At 39.4% G+C, this 13,822-nt stretch overlaps 1 protein-coding gene across 2 annotated transcripts in view; it reads left to right on the top strand.

The window, feature by feature from the left end:
* The first annotated feature begins 1,435 nt into the window (after positions 1-1,435).
* The window catches only part of ABCD3 (ATP binding cassette subfamily D member 3), an 80,333-nt gene continuing 67,946 nt past the window's right edge, over positions 1,436-13,822 (top strand). Inside the window, exon 1 of one of the 2 annotated variants that reach the window (XM_047726222.1) lies at positions 1,436-1,914. In XM_047726222.1, the coding sequence (XP_047582178.1) occupies positions 1,805-1,914 (110 nt within the window). In that variant the 5' untranslated portion in view covers positions 1,436-1,804. The remainder of the gene's footprint in view (positions 1,915-13,822) is intronic. The other variant, XM_047726221.1, reaches the window with a different exon arrangement.

Here is a 13,822-nt window from a genome sequence, read left to right as displayed (position 1 = left end):
ACAAAGTCATCTTCTGTCAAGCCCTAATAGAAAGTCCAGACAGGGATACCTGGGTGGCTCAGTCAGTTAAGGATCTGCTTTCTGCTCATCTCCTTTTCAGGTCTCAGGGTCCTGGGATTGAGCCTCACATAGGTCTCCCTGCTCAGTGGGGAGTCTGCTTCTCCCTGTCCATCCCCCGACTCTTGCTCTCTTTCTCTCTCTCACATTCTCCATCCTTCTTTCTAATAATAAATACTTAAAAATAAGTTCCAGACAAAACTATTTTCTTTTTTGTGTGCTATCACAGCACAAAATGTGTTCATATCTCTAACGTGACACTTAACATATTTATAATTTTTTTTCATATTTTTCCTCGTCTGACAACCTTTGGAAATCAGGGATTGTGATCTGTTTTTATCTTTGTATCCTTGGTGCATACCAAATTGCCTAACTGTTACAGGAGATAATGAAAATGTCTATGTGGTAAATTGAGAATTTAGTAGAAGCTCCACTTTAACAAAATTTAGGCAGTTGAACACCTCTCCACACACACACACCTTGTGATTCTTGTGATCTGTATTAGGCAACTCCCAGTTCATATTAAGTAAACACCTAGGAAACCACTGTTTTGTAGGCTACTTTAACATGAGTGTGTATTATGCAAGGTTTTATGTACTTACTTTCTGACAGATACTCCTTCCTCCAGTTTTTTCAACTGAAGACAGGGATTCACTAAGTTACTGTACATATGCCAGTCTAAAAGCTAGGGATAGTGATTTCCGTAGCATGGGACCAGCCAGAAGAATGCTGTAATCTGCAATGCCCTTCTGATTCTGGGAGTAAGGCCAGCATGCACACAATGCATGATTGTTATTCCTGAATGTCCCTTTGCAGAGAACAGTGTTTCTCAAACTTTCTGTTTGATCAGAGCCACATTAAAGAAATACACTCTATATCACTGCTAGGGACACATGGCTACAAGACTGCAATAAAAATTTCTCAGAACAACTTGTTTACACGTGACACACTCTGCGTGTTCTATTGTCTTCCTACCGATCACATACACACACACACACACACACACACGAGTGGTGGTCTCAATCTACCAAAATCACTCCACAATCTGCTAGAGGTTATAACCCGTGGTTTAGGGAAAAAACCTGGCTTGGAAAAAGGTTTTCGATTTGTATAGTCATTCTTCCCACATTTCCCTACACCTCTTCGGAGTTTCCGACAGGTGTTTTCGTCTAAATAATCACCGTGCCTTCAGTTTTGTATAAATGCTCTATGATGGGGCTATTCCCCTTCTTCCTGAGCTCCTTTAAGAGGGTGGTAACTGCCCTTCACGGTGCGGGGGAGGGAGGTAGGAGGAGTGGCAGGTCACACTATGCCCCCCGCGCTGGGTAGGCCTGTTCTTCCAGTTGTTGTGAAAGCTTGGGTTGGTGTGTGCGCACGAAGGTGGGAGTAGGGGTGAGGCAGGGACAGCAACCAGGCCCGGAAGAACCAGTGAGCGCCTGAGAAAAGATCAGCAACGTCTCCGCGCGGGCAATCCAGGTGACCCTGCGGGGGTCCACGCGTGCGCAGAGAGCGTCCCAGAACTGTTCCGGCCTCCGTGGCGCTGGCGCGCGCTCCCGCGGAGCTGAAGTCCGTGGTGGGCTACGGCACGCGGACGACACGGCGGCGCGCGCCAGGGGGCGGTCCTGCGCTGCCGGCACCGCCCTCCCTCCGCTCGCTCTTCTCCTCCCAGTCTGCCCCGCGCTTCCTGCATTAAGGGTAGTCGGCGCCGCCGCGGCCCCATTCCCGGTTCGCTCGCTCAGGTGATTCCATGGCGGCCTTCAGCAAGTACTTGACGGCGCGGAACTCCACGCTGGCCGGGGCCGCGCTTCTGCTGCTCTGCCTGCTCCACAAAAGGCGCCGTGCCCTCGGCCTGCACGGGTAAGGAGGCCCTCGACCGCGCTGCCTCCGCGGGCCCGAGCGGGCGCTCCCGACGCGCTCTTTTCTAGCCTGGCGCCGGGCGGACGGGTCCCTTGGCCCGGAGGAGTCAAGCGTAGAGAGGGCGGGCCATGGCTGCTGCCAGGCTCTAATGTCAAGGTGTCTGATTTTCTCGCGCAGTCATCCCCAGTGTTCCCTGCTTCCAGCATTCTGCTCCTGGGAATGTCTGTCTCCGCCACACCCGCTAGGAAACCTGTACCTCCTGCCCCAGGCCTCGTCCCTAGTGCTCCCTACGCCCTACTCTGACTCCGAGAGCGTGAATCTTTTCCCAGCGCCCGCTAGCAGCCCTGAGCTTCTGACCCGAGGCTGTCGCCTCCAGCCCACCTCCTGTATCAACTTTCTGGGTGCGTTCTAGTTTTGTCATCTCATCTCCTGAAAGACCGTGGGTTTGCTTTGTGGATGTGTATTTGTGATTTGAGGCTGAGGATTGGACTCGCCAGGATGGAGACTGTTGCCTCAGTCACTTGGATGGGGTTTGGCACGATTCCCTAGTAGTTGCTGTTCTAAGTCGTGAGGATGGTACATGTGAACTGCCCTGGGTCTTTTGGGTAAGAATGCTTTGTAAGGTGGTGTTCCGTGGGAGCTGGTCATTTCATCCCGAAAGGCTGAATTTGGAAGGCAAGGTTCTCTCCCCTGGCTGTTCAGGTGGAAGGTTAAAGTGTGATTTAGCTGAGGATCAAGATCCTTTTTGATTATACTCCACTTCCTCCTCGAGGGAATCTAATGTTTAGCTTTTGGGCGATTATAAGATTAGAGGAAGGAAAAGAGAATTGAGTTACTGTTGTGGGATTACAGACATAATATTTTATTCTCTGGGAGACACTTGGCTTCAGCAAGTGAATGAGGAAAGGTTTCTTCCTAGCATTGCCAGTCATTGGATATTCCATATTAAATCTTGGCATACTGCTTTCATGTATTTTATTTCATTCAACTGTCTGGGCAGGTGCTGTTGCCTCTTGTTTTTGATTTGCTTGAAATATATCTGATGAATAGTAGACTTTGGACTAAATCACTAACAAGCGGACTTTCATTCATGAAATTCTATTAACCTCCTGTCTTCCTTACCTTACTAAGGTCTGAAGCGGTGGTCTTTCTCTTCCTTTCTCAATTCGATTAAGAGTTGAAAATGATTTACATCTTTGTCTAGACAATACAGTGCCAATCCACTTTTCTTCTATTCAGTTAGCTTTTAAAATGATTTCTTCTGGAAAACATAGAGGTTTTTTTTTTTTGTTTGTTTTGTTTTGTTTTTTTTTTCTGTTGTGTGCTTTCTGAGCTCCCAGTTGCAAATGGAAGTTATTTGTTATCTGGGACTATGTCAGAAAATGTCAAATGCTGTAAGATAACTTTGTATTACCTTTTATTAGAGAAATGTTTCAGTGCATAGAACAGGTGTTTTAGTATGAGGTAGGGAATTTGAGGACAGCTCTAACAACTGTGGTTTACTTTGTTTTATCAGAGTATTACATGTATAATAGGAATATAGAAAAGTACACATTAAGTATAGTGCTTGAAGAATTTTTACAGATAGAACTTATCCATGTAATCAGCACTCAGAACTGCAACTGTGTAAGAACACTATCAGCATCCCAGAAACGCTTCATGTTGGTTCCAGTCACAGTTTAGATAGCTAGTGATTTATAAGGCTGTAGATTATTGTAAGGAAAGTTTTAAATATCATCTCCTGGGAAATAGCAAAACAGTCTAATAGAAACTGTCTTACTAAATTTTAAGTGTTTTTTCATTTACATTTTATTGTAAAATGCTTTGGAAATCTTTTTGAGAAACTTAGTACTTTTTGAGGGATTAAGTTAGACAACTAATTTACTGAACAAAAGATTGTTAACCTTGTGCATTGGCATGAATAAGGAAGATCTTTATTTTCCACATTAAATATTTTGTGGGAGGAGAATGCAAATTAAGAGTAGATAAGCATGTAGGAGGGTAAATAGGGTGGCTGGGTTATGGACATTGGGGAGGGTATGTGCTATGGTGAGTGCTGTGAAGTGTGTAAACCTGGCGATTCACAGACCTGTACCCCTGGGGCAAATAATGCATTATATGTTAATAAAATTTAAAAAAAAGAAAATAAAAGAATAGATAAGCACGAAGTTTAAATTACCAAGATAAAATAATTGAATTATTTTAAAACATTCAAGAGTGGTGTTGAGTCTATTTTTGTAGTCGTTGTATTTCCAGAAACTTTTGGACATATTTCAAATGCTATCTTCAGCGCACAGTTTGAAGATTAGGAGATTAGAAAATTCTGACTTTATATTTTATTGGCTTTTTGGGTGTTGTTTGTAACAGGACTAATTAATTTTCCTATCTGATGCTTAATTAAGGAACCTATGGCTGCTTGGCCTTTTTTCATCTATGCTATTAACAAAACATTTGTCTTAGAAGATAGTTCTTAGAATCAACTAGGTAATTCTAGAGCTAGTAAAACCACTTTAAAAGTTATAATGTCACATTATACCGAACATTAGGAGAATAATTAATTTAACTTTCTGAGTTATTTTTTAGTTTTGTTAATGCGTTTTTTTCAAAGTAAGAGGAATAATATTATGAACCATCTATATGTTTTACTGAAGAAATATCATCAACATTTTGCCATTCATGTTTCATCTATAACCCCTTACTCCTACCCCTTATTTTTACAGGTTTTTAGGAAAATTTATATATATTAAACAGTATAAATCTTGGTTATACATTTTTTAAGTAAATGCAATACAACAGTGTAACCCACTCCTATCATAAATTAGAACATTTTCATCTTCCTAGAAAGTTGCCCTGAGTTCATTTCCCATTACCATATACTAACTTTTCCCCTTATTTTTAAATCATACATTTGAAAATCACACATTTTATTTTATTATTTATGGGGAATAGTGGAATCTGTGCTCATGGATAAAGGAGACCATCTATGCAGTTCAAAGGAAGTATCTGTTTTAAAATGTTGTATTACTGCCCTAGGTGCTGTGGGGTGGATTGGTGTGTGTGTATGTGTGTATCACACATACAGTCAAAAAAATATATGACATCTTTTCATAGGGAGCTTACATTCTTGTTAGGGAGGAGAAATTTAAATACACATTAGTTAAAATTGTAAGGTGGTGACGGAATGCAGTGTACAGACAGACATGCCTTAGATGTTCTGAGAAAGGAGAGATTAATGTGTTATGGAAGAGTTCGGAAAGGCTTTATGAAAAATATGAGCTAAGCCTAGCAAAGGAGTAGGGGTGGATAACTGCAGATAAATTGAGTGTTAATAGCAGCTTTATCAGATTTTTGTTGCATTTTGTGATAGGAGGAAGTTTTGTGGTACCCTTTCAGCCCATCTTTTACTGCCACCAGAGCTGTTTTTTTTAAGAAACACAATTATAGGGCGCCTGGGTGGCTCAGTGGGTTAAGCCGCTGCCTTCGGCTCAGGTCATGATCTCAGGGTCCTGGGATCGAGTCCCGCATCGGGCTCTCTGCTCAGCGGGGAGCCTGCTTCCCTCTCTCTCTCTCTCTCTGCCTGCCTCTCTGTCTACTTGTGATCTCTCTCTGTCAAATAAATAAATAAAATCTTTAAAAAAAAAAAAAAAAAAAGAAACACAATTATAGGGGAGCCTGGGTGGCTCAGTGGGTTAAAGTGTCTGCCTTCAGCTCAGGTCATGGTCTCAGGATCCTGGGATTGAGCCCCACATCAGGCTCTCTGCTCAGCGGGGAGCCTGCTTCCCCCTCTCTCTCTGCCTGCCTTTCTGCCCACTTGTGATCTCTGTCTGTCAAATAAATAAATAAAATCTTAAAAAAAAAAAAAAGAAACACAATTATAATCTTGTTATTCCTTCATTAGAGTCTTTTGGTTATTCTAAAACACAAAATTCTTAGCACGAGAAAATTGTGTTCGTGATCTTTACTACTTCCTATACTCATCCAGCATTGCGGAGTAACAGTCTCTTGAGTATGATAGGCTTTGCTCAGCCTTTGCAGTCTGATTATAATCACTATCACCCCCAACACTTTTCCCCACCTTTTGGTGTTTATTTTCTTTCAAAACTCAGTCCATTTAGCACTTTCTCTTGGTGTTTTCTGTCTTTTCCTGATTTCCAATCTGATGTTGTTGTCCTTTGCTCTCATGATACGCTAAGCATTTCTCTACTAGTTAGCACTCTGTATTGTACTAGTTTATTTTCCTGTCTTCTGCCTATATCAGAGTGAGTTTCTTGAGGTCATGCACTGCCTCAAGTATAAATTCCTAGTTTGCACATGTCACGGGATAGACACTAAGTGTTGTATGAGGTGAACAAATTATGTAGGATAGTTGAATAACTTTTTTTTTTTTTTTTTTTTTAGTTGAAGAACTTTTAAGGTTAAGGGTAATTGTCTGGCAGTTCTGGATGTAGGACCAGTACAAACATGAGTTGAGGCTTTAGGTAATAGAGGCGATAGTTGTATATCTGAGAGTATGTCACATGGGCGAGGTAGTAGGAAATTATGGGCCAGTTTTAGAGGGCAGACAAAGAGACCAGTCTGCACTGCTGTAGTATTTTATAATCTTAAACCAAACACGAAGAACAAAAACAGAACAAAGCAGTTTCTTTCCCTTCCCATGAATCTTGTCAAGTTCAGATTTCTCATCCTGAATTTCAGAGCCTTCCCTCACCTGATCTCACCTTACCTGGCTGATCTTATATGCCTTTGCCTGCCAATCAGTATGCTCTGTTCCAAACAGAGCAGTTTTGCACTGTTCTCTGAACAGGCCACATTCATTCCAGGCTTTGGAGCTTTATGCATATTAACCAAACCTGGAATCTCTCTCCTTATGTTATCTGTTCTTCAGCTCTTATCCTTTAAGGGTTAGGTGACCATCTTCCATTCCATGAAATATCATTTAACAACTCTGGATGATCTAAATAATGATCCTTTCTAACTTTCTGAAGCATGAATTTAGGTACCTTATTTATTTATTTTTATTTATTTATTTATTTGATCAAACCATTTTATTGAGGGGCCTGAGCAAAAGGTCTGTGGGCTGGTAGGACAGTGAGATTTGATGTCCTTAGCTTGGCTGGGATCTCTCCAGCTTCACAGTTGTCAAAAGCTGAGGTGCCTTTCTTGTTTTATCTATTAATTGCTTGACTGGGTGTGATCTAGTTTTCAGCTATGAGGGTGTAGCCAAGTCCCCCAGCTTATGGAGTGATCCTTTATCCTTTTCAAAGCCCACTCTGTAGATGGTGGGAACACAGTTTTGTCCTCCAAATATTTCTGAGGTGTTTCAGGGAGCTTGTATTTTTCTTAGTGACACCTTATTTAACATTTTTTTTTTTTTTGCCTCTGCTCTGTTTCATTTTATTTATTTTTAAAAATTTAATATATATATTTTTAAATTTTTTTCAATTTATTGTTTTAAAAGATTTTATTTGTAAGTAATCTCTATACCCAATGTGGGGCTTGGACTCATGACCCGGACATCAAGAGTTATATACTCTTCTAATTTAGCCAGCTAGGGGTTCCTAATATAAATAAATATTTTAAATTGAAGTATAGTTGACATATACTGTTATATTAGTCGCAGGTATATAACACAGTGATTCTTTAAGTTTATTAGTTATGCTATACTCATCACAAGTATAGCTACCATACAAATGTTATTACAGTACCATTGACTATATTCCCCATGCTGTGCCTTTTATCTGTGACTTATTCATTCTATAACTGGAAACCTGTACTTTCCACTCCCCTTCACCCTTTTTGCCCAGCTCCTTTCCCTCTTTTGACCATCAGTTCTCTTTATGTATGAGTCTGTTTCTGCTTTTTGTTAATTTGTATTTTTTTGGATTCCACATGTAAGTGAAATCATAAGGTTTGTCTTTCTCTGATTTATTTCACTTAGCATACTGTCATCTGGGTCCATCCATGTTGTTTCAAATGGCAAGATCTCTTTTTTATGGCTGAATAATATTCCATTGTGTGTGTGCATGTGTGTGTGTGTGTGTATACATCACATCTTTATCCAGTTTATCTTTATCCAGATACAGTTTGTATCTGTATCTTCACTATTGTTAATAATCCTGTAATAAACATAAGGGTGCATATATCTTTTTGAATTAGTGTTTTTGTTTTCTTTGGGTTAACACCCAGGAGTGGAATTACTGGATCACATAGTACTTCTTTTTTAAATTTTTTTGAGGAACCCCCATACTGTTTTCCACAGTGGCTGTACCAGTTTACATTCCTACCAACAGTACATGAGGGTTCCCTTTTCTCCACATCCATGCCAACACTTGTTTCCTGTCTTTTTGATACTAGCCATTCTGACAGGTATAGGTTGATATCTTGTGACTTTTATTTGCATTTCCCTGATGATTAGTGATGTTGATCATCTTTTCATGTGTCTCTTGGCCATCTGTATGTCTTCTTTGGAAAAATGTTTATTTAGGTCCTCTGCTCATTTTTAATTGGGGTATTTGTGGGTTTTTTGGTGTTGAGTAGTAGAAGGTTTTTTTTTTTTAATACTTTGGATATTGGCCTCTTATTAGATATATCATTTGTAAGTATCTTCTCCCATTCAGTAGGTTGCCTTTTGGTTTTGTTGATAGTTTCTTTCCTTGTGCAAAAGTGTTTGCTCTATTTTAGATCCTACTTAATGTCTTGTCTCTTGAGCCTATCTTTTTGGTATCTGCCTTGATTCCTATAAATTATCAGGCGCAAAGCAGGTAATTGTAGTAGAATTTTATCGAAAATTTGGGAATGGTGGCAGCGATTATATCTCAATAAAGTGAACAGCTTAAAATGGAGACATTCTTTTATTTATAAGTTCCTTTGACATTTCCACTGTTGGCAGTTTGTTGACTATTTTTCGCTGAGCCTCAGCCCTCTGGTCTTTTGCTAGATCTTTTCTAGTTTTTTTTTTTTTTTTTAAGATTTTATTTATTTATTTGACAGAGAGAGATCACAAGTAGGCAGAGAGGCAGGCAGAGAGAGAGGAAGGGAAGCGGGCTTCCCGCTGAGCAGCGAGCCCGATGCGGGACTCGATCCCAGGACCCTGGGATCATGACCTGAGCCGAAGGCAGCGGCTTAACCCACTGAGCCACCCAGGCGCCCCTTGCTAGATCTTTTCTGTACCTCTTGAATGTTCTCATATCTCTAGCTTTTATTCCCTGTACTCTCTCTCCACTAACTTTACAGCTTTCCTGCATACTTCAAATTCAGGTTTCCTTCCTGAGATCTCCTTTTGAATCAGGCTCTAGGAGAGGCTGGCTTCCTTTTGCTTAGTTTCACAGGCCCACTGAAGTGTTTTGCAAAGTACAAGCATGAGTCAGGTGAGGGGCTGGAGATGCAGGAGACCCATGGGAGGAACGATGAGTGGATGTTAAGGCCCCATTTGGGTCTCAGAATAAAGAGAATGGTTAAGCAAAAGGCCTCAAAGAATTTGCCAGGAAAAGCTTCTGTGTACTGAAACCAACTGATTGAGGTCAGATCCAGAAGCAGTGTTCTCTGAACTCTGTAGCTGTCTGTGGTCTGCTGGGCGGGAACTGGGTACAGACTGTTTAATTAATTATACTTCTCTGTTTTTGGCACAATAACATATTTCCTGGATTTTCCTTATGAGCAAATGCGGTATTTATTTTACATATTTATCTTGCTTATTGTATGTCTCTGCTGCTAGTAAGTTCCATGACGGCAGGAATTTTTGTCTGTTTTGTTCATTTTTATAGTCCCAGTGGCTAGAACTGTGGCTGGCATGTAGTTGGCTCTCAGAAATGTTTGTTGACTGACTCTCACTCTGAGATGCTCCTTTCTTAGGGCTGTGGTTACTGTTATTTTAAATAACTAATTTTTCTTATTACAAATGTTAATGTCTCCTTAAGGATATTATGAGCTGTTTAGGAGCTGAGTCCCTTATATATGCATGGATAAAACAAGTCTTACAAATTTATAAAAATGGTATCATTATTGTTTTATAACATTTTCACAGTTAACAATACAGTGGAAACAATAAAAATAATTAAAAAAATTAAATTATCCATAATGTCATCACTATAACATATGTATTATTTTATTTTTGTTACCTATTATTTCTCATTTATATGCATGCATTTTTACTTAATTATAATGTACTTGTTTTGCTATTTTCATTTAATGTGTAGACATCTTCCCTATGTTTCTACATGGACTTTATAACTATACTTTTTTCTTTAAAGATTTTATTTATTTGGGAGAGAAAGAGAGAGAGAAAGAGCCCTCGCACGCAAGGGGGAGGGGCAGAGGGAAAGGCAGAAACAGACTCCTGGCTGAGCAGGGAGCTGTGTGTGCTACTTTGTTGGATCCCAGGACTCCTGAGCGGAAGGCAGATGTTCAATCCACTGAGCCACTTAGGTGCCCCTGTAACTGTACTTTAAAGAAATACATAAATAATTCTTTGTGTGACTATATCATAATTTATTTTGGGCATCTAGATTTCTTTTATAATTTTTCTAGATAATGCTAAATTTTTTTGCTGGTGAACTTTTCTGTCTCTGCTGAAATATTTCCTTGGAATAGATTGCCAGAAATGGGGTTATAGAATGAAAGCTAATGAACTTTCCTTAGTGTTTATGGAAAAGGTGTGAACATTGTGGAGCTACACAAATTACACCTGTTACTTCTCAAGAGTTGTGCTGTAGAATACTCTGAAATGAGTCCAAATTTAATTCTCTCATCAATAAAGGGTGAATTTTTTTTTAACTACTTTAAAGGTGTAAAATAATGTCATGACATTTTAATTTGCAAGAATGCACATTTTTACATGCAGCAACTTGATCTGTATTATGGAGGTGGTTTGGCATACTATAAAACATGGTATGGTCTTTGGAGTTAGATATGGGTTCAATTTTTTTTTTTTTTTTTTTTTTTTTTTTAGTTTTTATGTGTTTATTTGACAGAGAGAGATCACAAGTAGACATAGAGATAGGCCGGGATGGGGGGGGAACAGCAGGCTCCCTGCTGAGCAGAGAGCCTGATGTGGACCTTGATCCCAGGACCCTGAGATCATGACCTGAGCTGAAGGCAGAGGCTTAACCCACTGAGCCACCCAGGTGCCCATGGGTTCAAATTTCTGTACAGCTATTTGCTAGATCTGTGACCTTGTACAAAGTTTACTCAGCCTCTGAGCCTCAGTATTCTCGCTAGCAAAGCAGGGATAATAGTATTTACTTAACTCGGTGGTCTGAGGATTAAATCAGAAATTGTCTTAACTCAGTAGTCACTGGAACAAAGCTCAATAAATAGAAGATAGCTTTAGTTCCTTGTGCTTGCTGAAAAGAAAACTAAAATGACAGCCAAACATGCCACTATTAGGTTCTCAAAAACCATTAAGCCTTCCTAAAAATTTCCTCACATGTGCCCATGAAAATCTCCCTAAAGAAGCCTTTTTTGGAGTTGGAAAGTATTTACTTTCATGTGACATGGCTTCAGGGCCTCTGTATTTTTTCATTTGCTGCTTCCTGAATGATATTCTTTATTTCTCCACCTCTTGAAGAAGTAGTCCAAAACTAAATTTATTATTCTAAGTGTGGTTGACTGACACACAGTAGAATGGCTTACTACTTGCTTTGTAGATCCTAAGCTTTTTAAAAAATAGATGAGGTTACATTTATTACTTTTGTGACCATCTATACTCTTCACTTGGATTTAGCTTACACAGTTATTTCCCCTTCATTTGCCCTCCTGAACTTCTTGTGTTTGACTTTTTAAAAAAAATTAAACCTGGGTGCACATATTTAGGCTTATCTTTGGATGTATTACTTCCTCTAATTTTTTTTTTTGATCCTGTATGTTTAATTAGTATTCATTCTTTGTATTTTCCCAGTAAATTTAAGTTATTGGACAGGGCCAAGTATAGAACATCTGTTTACACATAACTCTGTAACCTTTCTATTATTTGACATCCTTGGGGTGTTGTTATTATTTCTCATCTTCAAACTTAACTAACACTTTTTTACACCTTTCCTTCTGGTAATGACCTGGCATTCTGACAATAGGACTTAGGCATCAAATCCATATTGGGCCAGTGTGAGTCCTCCTTTGAGATGTTTCTGCTGGAGCTGGTAAGGAAGGGTCTTTCTTTTTCTTTTCTTTTTTTTTTTCCCCCCAGATTTTTGTATTTATTTGACAGAGAGAGCGAGCATGCACAAGGAGGGGGAGCAGCAGAGGGAGAAAGAGAAGCAGGCCCCCTGCTGAGAACGGAGCCCAACATGGTGCTCAGTCCCAGGACCCTGGGACCATGACCTGAGCCAAAGGCAGATGCTTAACCGACAGAACCACCCAGGCAACCTTGGGAAGAGTCTTTCTTTTCTGGTCATGGAGCAGTGAAGATAAGACCCTAGAGCTGTATGTAGCATCTGTTTCTTTTGCATGGAAAAGGTGGAGAACTGATTTAGTCCATCATCAAATGCTTTGTAGCATAGTAAACTAAGTTTAAAGAATTTTCATGATCCCTTCAGAAAAGAAAATGAATTTGGTCCAACATGACTTTTTGGTGAACTTGTGCTTGTTCATAGAATTTACAGCTTCTTCCAAGTACTGGTGCCATATTGTCCATTTGCATAAATAAGTTGTAATTTTTTTCCTAGGATCAACATCAGTCTCATCCATGACTTGATGAATAGCATCACCTTCTAATCTGTTATAGTACAATACAAACTGGAATTATGAAGAAGAATGATACTCTCTTTGTAGTTTTCTTTACAATTATATATGCCAAATTAAATTTTATAAAAATGGGTATTGTATTTCTTTATTGTTCTTTCTTTTGGAATGATTTGTATGAAATGTCGGAGTTGTTTAAGAATGCCATTTGTAGTTCCTTTTTTTTTTTTTTTTTTTAAAGATTTTATACATTTGAGAGAGAGAGAGTGAGTGAGAGTGCACAGAAGTAGGGGGAGGAGCAGAGGAAGAGGGAGAAGCAGACTCCCCACTGAACAGCAAGTCAGACCCAGCTGGGGCTGGGTCCTGAGACTCTGGGATCATGATCTGGGCTGAAGGCAGATGCTTAACTGACTGAGCCACCCAGGCACATAAGCATTTATAGTTATTTCTACAAAAAACTTTATATCAGGCTCTTGCTTATGGACATGGCTCTCATTGTGCATTCTTTTTATGGAAAAAAAAAACACTTGTTTTAGGCATCTCTGCCAATGATATCGCCATCTATAAATGTAAGGATAAAATACTTTTGATAGCTGATGGTTATGCTCTTCAGTGGGAGTTATTGTGCATATTAAGAGAGTTTGAAGCCTTGAGTGTGCTTAAACATTTTTTTTTAAAAAACACACCTTTGTAATCCTTTTGCTAAATTAGCAGACCTGAATGAATGCCATTAAATTAATTGCATGAAGTACAGAATTGAAAATAAAGTTATCAAAGCATATTCAGCTAATTTGATTGTTGTTATCTGGGGAGGCTTCCCATTTGAACCTGACTTTGAGAGATTTGTAGTATTTTGCTAAGGGGTAGAAGGTGTTTTAGGTGGGGAAAACAGCTTGAGCAAAGGCATGGAGTTAATGGAGTCGATTTGAGAAGGGACTCCAAGGACATGTAGCTGGAAGTTTTACTATGAACTATTTATTGAGCACTTACCATATTTTAAGCATTACTGTAAGTATTTTATATTTATTCTTCACAAACAGTCTTTTGGGATAGTTGTTTTATTATTTTCATTTGCGGAATCAGAAGGGTAAAAATGGTACCTGCTTATGAGAGTTTTTAAGTTTGTTTGAATTAGCCATGTGGAAGGTAGAAGACGGAATAAAATATTTTTATCAAATCCTTCAGATGGGCTTAAATTCAAAAACCAGTCACCAATCATTCAGGGGTTAAGAAA

This window comes from Lutra lutra, chromosome 4 (genome assembly GCF_902655055.1).
Source record: "Lutra lutra chromosome 4, mLutLut1.2, whole genome shotgun sequence".
NCBI classification, from domain to species: domain Eukaryota; kingdom Metazoa; phylum Chordata; class Mammalia; order Carnivora; family Mustelidae; genus Lutra; species Lutra lutra.
Note: the sequence above shows the minus strand (reverse complement) of the source record. Positions and strands in the feature narration are given on the sequence as shown.